This window comes from Ochotona princeps, chromosome 21, assembly GCF_030435755.1.
Source record: "Ochotona princeps isolate mOchPri1 chromosome 21, mOchPri1.hap1, whole genome shotgun sequence".
Taxonomy (NCBI): domain Eukaryota; kingdom Metazoa; phylum Chordata; class Mammalia; order Lagomorpha; family Ochotonidae; genus Ochotona; species Ochotona princeps.
Genome location: NC_080852.1, coordinates 20,980,979 through 20,991,846, shown reverse-complemented (window position 1 = coordinate 20,991,846; position 10,868 = coordinate 20,980,979). Strand labels below are relative to the sequence as shown.

General features: G+C 49.0%; 1 protein-coding gene across 1 annotated transcript in view; it reads right to left on the bottom strand.

Moving 5' to 3' along the window:
• Positions 1 to 10,868, bottom strand: part of IL17RD (interleukin 17 receptor D) — a 61,358-nt gene that overhangs the window by 18,366 nt on the left and 32,124 nt on the right. Inside the window, exon 2 of the mRNA XM_004581560.2 lies at positions 3,311 to 3,368. Coding sequence (XP_004581617.2) covers positions 3,311 to 3,368 — 58 coding nt within the window. The remainder of the gene's footprint in view (positions 1 to 3,310; positions 3,369 to 10,868) is intronic.

The following is a 10,868-nucleotide window of genomic DNA, read 5'->3' as shown; positions in this document are numbered from 1 at the left end:
GTTTTCAAGAGAGAATTAACAAGCTATAAAAAATAAAACTTCAAACAAGCCAATCACAAAAGACTAGTTTTAACATGTAAAAGTCATGCACACATCCACACTCTCACTACTAAGCAGTAACTATTAACATCCTAATTGGACACCCTTCCCAGCCTTTTAACCTGTACACAGTATCTCTCCTTTTAAATATGTCTTATTGGGAAGTCACATGTACCCCATCCTCCACACTGCTTCTGTCCTGCCTTCTTGCCTAAGTACATACCATCTTCTCACCTCCTAATGCCTTCTGCTTCAAAAACAGCCACCTTTCCATTTCATTCACATCTGAGCGGATGCTAATAACAAAAGCCAAGTTAGACTTCTGATTTCAGAGCAATCAACAAGTGTTCTCTGGGTGCAGATGAGAATTTCAGAAGAGGAAAAAAATATTCAACCATCTGGTTCAACACCTACATGGTACACACCAAAAACCTACAGCCATGGAAGGTAAGCCAAGGACCTTAGGATCCCAACACTGGACACCCCAGGCCCAAGACTGTAAGTGGCTTAAGTCTGAAGGATCCCCCTTGGCTCTTGTCACTAGACTGAATCAGCACGGAGCTTCTTCCTTCTAGCACAAGCTCCTCGGCAGCTGGTTGGTCAACCTGCAACAAACGTGGCTCAGATCAGCTTCCCAGTACAGAAAAAAAAGACAAGACCCTATCATGCTGTTCAAATATTGTCATCTGTTGAGGCTACAGTGGAAGTGAACCCTTTGGCTTCAGCAGCTCTAAGGAGATGTAGGAGCAAAAGCAGAGCCTTTGGTTCATTGTCCAAGCCAAAGGGAATGCTCTTTGGGTTTCTGTAAATACCATTATGCAAATATAAAGTCCAAGAACTGATAAAATGTACTGCAGTCTTACTCAGGAATGCTCTGAGAGTCCAAACAAGACACACAGACGACAAGGTAAAAGCAAACCAGGAACTTGTGAAACTCCCTACGCACCTAGAGCAGCAGCATTTTCTTTCTTTGTAACATTAAGTGACATAAGAACAAAGAAAAAAGACTTTGTAGTTTAGTTTTGGAGAAAACCTGGAATTGTTCCTTTGCCATTGCAAACAGAACCCCTAGCTGGGTCAACTGAGCACTAAACAGGAACTTGCTAGTGAATAAGAGAAGAATCTTTTTCACCAGAAAACACTGAATCAATGTTTTACACAGGCTGGACCCAAGTATCAGCAAGGACTAAAGTTTTTGAATTCTGGTTTCAAGACCCTTATGCCCAAAGAACATTGTGCCAAAATACAACTTTTGCGCATCTCAGGAGTCAATACAAGCTGTATATTGCCTCCTAATTAAATGCTGAAGGAGTAAAAAGGAACCTAATGTGTAAGGGACAGGTATAGGTCCATGAACCAAACATTTAGCATCCTGAAGACAATAATCAGCGAGTTACTGTAAGGATTTGCAGGTATAGATTCTTTTTCATCAAACTCATTCAGTTAGAAAGAAAAATGCTCATTTGAAGCTGAACAAAAATTCTTTGAATTCTCAAACATCATGCAAGATGTGCCAGGGCCAAGAGCGTACATTAGAAATTCACTTCCTGGGCCCAGCATGATAGCCTAGTGGCTAAAGTCCTCGCATCACCTTGCGTGTGCCAGGGTCCCCTACGGGCACCAGTTCGTACCCTGTACGCTCCACTTCCCATCCAGCTCCCTGCTTGTGGCCTGGGAAAGCAGCAGACGATGGCCCAAATCCCTGGGACCCTGCACCCACGTGGGAGACCCAGAAGAAGCTCCTGGCTTCTGGCTTTGGATCAGCTCAGCTTTGTCCATTGTGGCCACTTGGAGAATAACCCAGCTAATGAAAGAGCTTTCTCTCCATCTCTCCTTTTCTCTGTAAATCTGACTTTCCAATAAAAATAAATAAATCTTTTTAAAAAACGGTTCAGTTCCTAACTGAAAGAAAGATTCCTTACACATGTCGATATTTAGCTGAATCAAGTATCTTGGACTTGCAAATCTCTCATTCCATCCCGGGATTTCCCCCCAAAATGCACACAGAACTAATAACATGAAACATCTGAGCAGCCATGTCAGCTCTCCTTGGAGCCTTAAGTGCCCATGCCAGCAAGTGTGGGCATGAGTTTGACACACAGATTTGTATCGTAAAATTGTAAGATTGTATTCACAACCTCAGTGTGTGACCTAAGCCTCTTCGTTACATGGATTCATAACCCTTTCCAAGAGATGACTCCAATAAAGAGGAATGCAGCTTCCTCCAGTCATTTTTGCATCTAAATCATGGCTCATAAGGCCAAAAGGCGCCCAGTCCTGCACAGTTACCTGCTTATGAATGAACACAGCTATTCTGAGGGGGTCCTATATGTGTCACCAGAAAAAAAGGCCTTGCACTGTGTCCTCAGAAAACAATTTAAGCAAAGTCCCAATGTTTGAAAAAAGGAATTTAAAAAAAAAAGTGCTTGCACTCTCCTTAGTTGACCTAACTTCTAATATTAGTAGATAGCAATCATTGATTATTTACCAGCAGCCAGCTACCAGGTTCAGCAGTGGTAAGGATTATCCCATTGAAGGGATAATGGGAGAAGAAAAGCAGCCTTCATCTGCTATGAAAAAAAAAAACTGAGGCTCGGATAAAGTCCAGTCGCCTGGCTACAGCTCACCACAGCTGACAGGTATAAAACTGGCTGATAGGACCTCAGGCCAAGCCAGAGACGGCCAACTAGAGATCCCTGGGCCAAGCTGGGACACAGATCCACTCGGCCCACTCTGTGTGCGAAAGCATTTTCACATCACTGCTCATATAAAACACATTTTTTAAATTCCCTGCTCTTCTTGGAAGTTACATCTGGCTACACTCAGTGGGAGTTCCTCAGGGTTACAATGAGCTTGAATCAGAGTCAGAGTTCCTTCAAGACCAGACATAGGCTAGTCAGTTTGCCCCAGTCTCCACCATTCCCTAGCAACCTGCACATGGGCACTTTGGCTCCTCTGCCTCCCCTGCACACCACCCTCCCCATGGAGCCCTCTTAGCATGTTCAATGGAACCCCAAGAAGGTCTCTGAATGCAGATTTTCTATGCCCCTGTGCTGTGCAAGTTTCCCAGCACTCCAGTGGCTTAGCCGACTGAGTGGCCACACCTCTCTTGACAAACACAAACATGTTAACAAAAAAAAAAAAAAAAACCTTCTTTCCTCAACTCCCCCTTCCCACTCCAGGACCCACAGTGTCCTGGATGAAGCCCAATGATATACAATTGAAATCACCAAAGGGGATCTGGTCCTTGTGGGACAAGCCAAGCACTTACTGTCGTATCTGAAGGTGAGGTTGTGCAGCCCACTGCTCCGGCTGGCCGGCCCCACTCCCTGCGGGAAAACAAAAGAACATGAGGTGAAGGGGAAGCCAAGGTCCTTTCACACACAGAGACTCCACAGGGTCTCAACCTACCCAGTCCCATGGGCACCCAGGGTCAGGCCAGTCTGAGCTTTCTCTACCACCCAGAGACCTGTCTGTTGTCAGTGGTAGGCAGGGGGTGGAGGTGGTGGACAACTTTAAACTATCAGGCCAGGGCGGTCACAGGTACTCACTTCCTCTACGCCGAAGGGCTAAATAATTCATTAACAGTAAGACTGGAAGGAAGACCAAGCCAGCTGGAGCCCTTCCAGTTGGATCGCTTTGAACCCTGATTGGTTGTAAAATTCACTCACCAGACCCCCTTATTGGGAAAGCTCTGTTAAGCTATGATAGATAGGCAATCCTTCAAGTCTAAGGAAACCAGTTTCTCCTTCCAAGACTAGGGAATGAGTGTGGGAATAAGCCATCACTTTTTTTTTTTTTAAGATTTATTTTTATCACAAAGTCAGATATACAGAGAGGAGGAGAGACAGACAGGAAGATCTTCCGTCCGATGATTCACTCCCCAAGTGAGCCGCAACGGGCCGGTGCGCACCGATCCGAAGCTGGGGACCTGGAACCTCTTCCAGGTCTCCCACATGGGTGCAGTGTCCCAATGCATTGGGCCGTCCTCAACTGCTTTCCCAGGCCACAAGCAGGGAGCTGGATGGGAAGTGGAGCTGCCAGGATTAGAACCGGCGCCCATATGGGATCCCGGGGCTTTCAAGGCGAGGACTTCAGCCACTAGGCCACGCCGTCGGGCCCAAGCCATCACTTTTAATGAGGAAATTCTTCCCTGCATCCGTACCTATGCTTGGAATACACAGGCTGGGTCATAAAAGAGAAGGGAGAAAAAAAAAAAACACGACTTTAAAAGTTCTAACTCTTAACTCTTGCCGATGTGGCCATTAGCCATCTGCACTCTTAATAGCAGGGCTAACAATTCCACCAGACTCTCCGCTTTAATTACAGCGCCTGCAGAGGGAACACCGGAACCCTCCCGGTGACCCTACCTTTCCCTAACCCACCACTTATCCATCATGGGAAACAGCAGCTACACGTCCACCCACACGGATGTGACTCCTTCTCTAACAACCTGCAAATGGACCATTCGGCATTAACTGCAGAACTCTCCCAAGCATGTTCATTTTGAAACGCTTGGGGATGGGAAAAATTCTCTACGCACACAGCTGAAGTTTCCATAGAACAAGGAGCATGCTGGGAGGGGGTGGGGAGGAAGGGGAGTGGTGGGAACCATAGGCCAGCAGCCTGGTATGTAACGGGCCATTGTTACCCAGAGACACAATGTGGAAAATACTTCTGAAGGGGCCCAGGGTTTCAGGCCATAGCCCCATCTCAGCCAAACGCTCCAGGCACATTTGCACGCCCACTGCAACTGTATCCCACAGTTCAGATATACAAGGAGCTTGGGAAAGCATGGTCCTGCAGAAAAAAGCAAGAACACACACACCCCATGCTAAAGTGAAGACTAAGCAGTAACAGAATCTGAATCAACAGGCACCCCAGCCCCTGAGCCACTGAACCTCCCCGCACCTCACCCCCACCCCCCCACACCACCGCACCTTTCTTCTCCAACTTCTCTTTCCACACACACAGAATTCCAGAACTCCTCACTTGAACAGAAACACTTTGGGAAGGGCTGCTAATCCCAGCAGCCCTGCTTCCCATCCAGCTCCCTGCTTGCGGCCTGGGAAAGCAGTTGAGGACAGCCCAAAGCCTTGGGACCTTGTACCCGCATGGGAGACCCAGAAGAACCTCCTGGCTCCTGGCTTCAGATTGGCTCAGCTCCAGCCGTTGCGGCTGCTTGGGGAGAGAACCATCGGACGGAAGATCTTCCTCTCTCCTCCTCCTCTCTGTATATCTGCCTTTGCAATAAAAACAAATACAAAAAAAATGAAAGAAAGAAACAGAGAGAGAGAGATCTTCCATCCACTGATTTAACTTCCCAAGTGGTAAAAAAAAAAAAAAACCAGGAGTCAGAAACTCCCTCTGGGTCTCCCATAGGAGTGAGGGGAACCCAAGTACCTGAGCCATCACCTGCTGCCCTACCAGGTGCAGGAGGAAGGAGCTGAATTAGAAGAGAAATAGCTGGAACTCAAACCAGCATTCCAACATAGGACACCACCAGCGCCAAAGGCAGCAGCTTAAAGTGCGGCACCAGGCCAGCCCCTCCTGAACTTTTCCAAGACCCTCTCCTACGTATGTGTTTCAAAAACAAAAAACCTTCTTCACCAAAATAAACATATCCTTTATTTCCATTTTCCACAAACTTTGCAAGGTTCCCTTTTGCACTTATATAATTATATCCAGCTGCAAAGTGCATATCTCTCTCTCTCACACACACACATACACACACACACACACACACACACACACACACACACACACACACACACGGCAGCTCCTGTCATTCCTTCCCACCCCAACAGGCCTGCACTGGACTGCATGTGACTGCACTCTCTCCCACCCCACTCAGATTCGAGCAGACAGGAGACCCTCAGGGCTGCTGCCTGAGGTTCTGCCAGCCTAGCCAGCCTTCCGTGGGCTGACCTGGGGTCCATCTAGAGAAGAGGAGGAATTGGTTGCACAGTTGAGTCTTCACATTGCCAGAGTTCCAGCTGTGTGATCTTAGGCTAGTGTCTGAACCTTTCTGGGCCTCATTTCCCTCGGCTATAACACTTCCTAGCAAGGATTGGTGTGGTGGCTACTTGTGATGACAAACAATATTCCAAAATATTCACAGAAAAAAGGAATGAAAAGATAAGCTGGGGGCTTGGTGCCAAACACAAAACAAAAAATAATTTGAGATCCAGGCAGTTGCTTCTTCAACACATTTTTGGGGATTTTGTTTGTTTGTTTTATGAACTCTAGGAAGATCCTTCTGCATCGTGAGCTCAGTGAAGCGGCTGTTACAGAAATGTTGATGCCATTGTTTCTGAGACGCTTCCTGTCGTCCTAATAGAAGAGGACACACGAAGAGGACGGTCAAAACGGCCGCAACTGCACTGTCCAAATCCTTCTACGGCACCCAGAGTCCTGGAGGACTCAGAGATGGGGTGGAAAACCAGGTTGGCCCAAGGTGGCAGGAGGCACTTTTGAACAACAGGCATGGTGGGAACTAGGGAGGACACGGGGGTGTCCCAGGAAATTCACTTATGATAAGAGTCCCTGCAGCCCCCAAAATACCTGCTCACAGCCCTGGGACTGGTACAGTAACCAGCCCTTGACAATCAGTTTTCTGTCCGAATAAATGAATGTAAGATCACAAACAGCAATACCTCGCTAGGTGACACGTAGCGATTTGTGGCCTCAGAGTCAGAGGCTACACTAAGAAGAAACAGATAAGGCTGCATCTAGGCAGATTGTTCTTCAGGAAACAATCCCCAGCTTTTAGCTACCCTGCCATCTTGATATTTAATGAGCTGACAATGAAAAAATACTTATTTGTTGCCTGTTAGGGAAAAACTATAAATGCCGAAGCTGTGGCCTCAGGGTGCCACATTCTTAGTTAATTAACCACCCCCATTGGCTGCACTGACGGGTAGCTTTTAATCTGTTCCAAAGCCAGCCTAAGAAGCAAGTCTTAGTGCCTGGAACTCCTGCTCTGAAATACCTTTGGTCTGTGCTCTAGGGGCCAGCAGAGCAGGAAGCAGCAAATGGGAGCGTAATGGAGAAAACATCTTTGACTCAGGAAGGGGGTGTGGGGGAAGGGAGCCCTTAAGTGCACTAAAGGAATAAAATGCAAAAGGCAAACCCCACACCAATATTCAGCCATATGGCTCCTGGACAAAGCCAGCCAGCCACAGGCAGGATCTCACGCTTCACAGCCAGGAGCAGCCTCAAGGGGAGTGCACTTCCTGGGGGTGGGAGGTGGTAAGGGTTGGGGATTCTTACCCCCCTAAAGACACCAACTTCCCAGAGAAGCACTTCCAATCCTATCCCCCCCAACGGATGAACAGCCATTTTGGAAAACTGCATTTTGATAACTGTGTTAAATATAGCACTCCCTTCTCCAATGGAGGGTGGGCCAAATGGTGAGGCATTCAGATCAATTAGGGAGCGTTAGCGAAGTGGGTGACGTTTTAGCGACCAGTATGTGGGGGTGAAAATAGAAGTTAGAATACTGGTCAGAAACCAAGTGAGAGGTTGAGGTTTTTAAAGGTGCACCTGTAGTGACTGAAAACTAACGCCAGCTCACCATAACATTTTCCCCCATCTTGTGTTTCCAGTGTGTCAAGATTATTTTTTTAAAAAGGCCAGGGATGTGAGGTTTTCAAATCTGCCACAGGAACAAACACTTGTGCCTGTGAACTTAGACACATGGGAAAGGCACCACGGGGTCTGTTGATTCTGTGCTGGTTCAGATGGTTGCATAAACAAGGACAGGTTCCACTTAGTTCAGTCCAAGCCCTTCCACAACACTTACAAGTCAGCAAAGGCCCCAGGTGATGTAAGCCGACGGGAATGCTCGTGAATCCCAAACGTGAGGAAAATGCATCCCTGAGCCAGCGTGGACCTGGATCTAGGCGAGATATTCCTTCCACACTGCCGGGAACTGTGCCCTCACCACCCTCCATGGAGATGTAACCAATCCAGTTCAGCCACGGAAGGATGCCAGCCGTCCGCCTCGGGGGTGGCAAGGCACGGGCTTCAGGGGTGTTGAGTGCTGCTGGGTTCCCACCAGCAATTACCATGTCGGCCCCAAAAAAGACCTGGAGATCTTAAGCTAATTAAAGAGATTTGCTCCAGGAGGTAGGAAATCACTACTCCGAAGCACAGTCTGTGCACCAGACCAAAGCCATAATCATGATTCATCTCTGACGTGTTGTTAATCAGCACACACATGTTCCTAATTTCACGCTCCCCAAAGGAGAGCTGAAGGGACAATTGTTTCTAAGCTGTAACATGGAGCCGACCTGGGCCAAGTCACCATGTGTGCTGCTTATCAAACGCAAGGCTCTCTTCTGAATCCAAGCTGCCCATCCCCTCCCCAGGGCACACAGGAAAGGCCCCGCTAGGACATTCACATGGGTTGTTTCTCCCCGGCACAGCTGCTCTACGCAATGGTGGCCTCCGTGGAATTGCATACACTTGGAAATGCCTCCTCTCCCCAAGCCTGACTTTATCATTTTCACAATGCTCTGTCCCTGGAACACACCAACTAAAGCTGAGAGCACTCCACACACTCAATCACATGCATGCATACACATACATGCTGACCTCCTTCTTGCGTTTAAAAGCAAAGATCTGCAGCCTCCTTGCCTTCCACAAAGCTTTAAAGGCCATGCTTTCTTTGCCAGGCAGCCTGTGGAGGATCTGGGCTATGTGTCCCTCCAGTGGCTGACTCACAGACAGGATTGCTCCAGTTCCCTTTTTCTGCTCCCCCCACTCTGCAAATGTGGTTCAAGGCCAGCTATAAAACATGTCTCCAACAGCACTCCCCCAGCACTCTTCAACAAGAAGCCCACGTGGAGGGCCGGCATCCTGAAGGTCACCCGCGGCACCAGCTGCAGTTTCAAGAGCACATGCAGGCAGACAGCTCACAGACACGGCTGAGCTGCTCTTCCAGAAATGCCAGGCACAAACAGGAAGTGAACCAGCCACTGCCCACCCCCATTCCCATCTGCCCACCCAGCAAATCTGCCACCAGCTCCCTCTCCCTTAGCTGTGAAAGGAACAGTTACCAAGACTTTACTCCAGAAACCCAAAGAGAGCAAAACAGTGATTAGACAATGAGGAAGGGGGGGTAGAAGAGAGAGAAGTAAGGGCTCTAAACATGATTGTTATGCCTAAGCTGAGAGGAAATGTTCGGATCAAAACACAACTACTAATAAAAAGCCTTGGGACCACACAGAGAGTGCCGCACTGAACGGACTTCAAATACCGTTTTCGAGGCGGCCAGCAGACCCAGTCTGAATACCGCTAACCTCTGGAATCTGCTTTTACAGCACACGCCTGTCTACAGGATGGGGGGGGCGTTGCCATGGGAACCCAGCCCCCTCCACCCCAGCAGGTCCCTGGCAGGCCCCACACACGTGCTGCCTTCAAAGCGGATTTCCAGTGTTTGGAAATGAGGGAAGGCCTCCCTCTTGGGTTCGGGTTGGCTGATCGGAAGCCTCACATGGCAAGCGAGAGAGCAGGGCGGACCCTTCCATAACCATCTGCCCCCATGGTGGTCTTGCGCACAAAAACCTTAATATAACAGAAACAGCCAGTTGCCATTAGTGCCTCTCCCCACCCCCACCCCCCACACAAAGTGGCTTTTTTCATCCCTTTCTCCAAAAAGGGAAACGGCTTCTCGCATCCTTTTGAAATGCACCTGTTCTGCCCTCTGCAAGAATCTCTCCCTGCAAGAAACTTGTCTGTTGTTGGTGGCCCTCTAGGGAACCCCACTTAGGCTAAGACTCCAGGCGGACTTGACCTTGCCCCGTCCAGGGCAGGAGGTAGGGGGGTTGCGCCTTTAATCCCATCCCTGTAGGGCCACTGCCCAGGCAGGGAGCCTTCACTTTTTATTACTGATGACCCTTTTGTTCAGGGGAAAGGGTTTCTAGACCCCTTTGGAGAATCCTGTGAAAAACAGACCTTATCCAATTTCCCCCAGGAACATGGCTCACAAACTCTGAGGCATTCTCAGAGCTCCTTAAGGCACACAAGGGCCTCTGAAGTTGTCTCAGGCCCCAGGTTCAAAGCCATGTTAAGACACCAAGAATCTAGAGACTCACACCTGGCAATGAGAGGGTTGCACCTGGGCTTGCCCACTTCTCTGGTCAACCTGACCCCTTCAGGTGTGAATTCAGACAGGCACATACACTGACAAGCACCCATACACCACAGGTCCTTGGGGTCAGGCACCTTCTGCCCATCCCATCCTGCCACATCTCCGTCCTCAAGATTATAGCTGGCTGCAAGCCCCACTGCACTCAACACAGGGACACTTGATCAGTTCTGACCAGAATCTCCACCCTAAAAGCCAGAATGACCCTCTGAAGACTTCCTGCTGGGAGAGAGAGGGAAGTTACTGGATAGGCCACAGATGAAGCAGCTATCACCAAGCTGTTTTGGATGTGCTGGGTTGGGGGTGGGAGGGTCATGAAGCAGGTCTTGTTCACTCTGACCTGGTTCAGGCGTGACCAACACAGCAAATGCAGCCTCCTTTATGGAGCTACTTCCAACTAGTCTCAGGAGTCACATCCAGAAATGTGCTCCAAGATGCAGCCTGGATCTCTAAGTGCCGGTTGGTATGTCTGTGTGTGCGCCCAGCCGCACAGCCCAAAAGGAGGGTGGGGGTGGGGAAGCACCAGGCAGTAGGCGGTGCAGGCTCCAGGTGTTAACACTTAGCGCATCCTGCCCAGCCCCCTCCAGCTTGAAGCAGGCTGCCTGGGAGCCGGACACAGCAATTAGGCCCTTCCCGGGGCTGGGCGCCTTTGTCCCCTCTCTAACATCATTAGTGT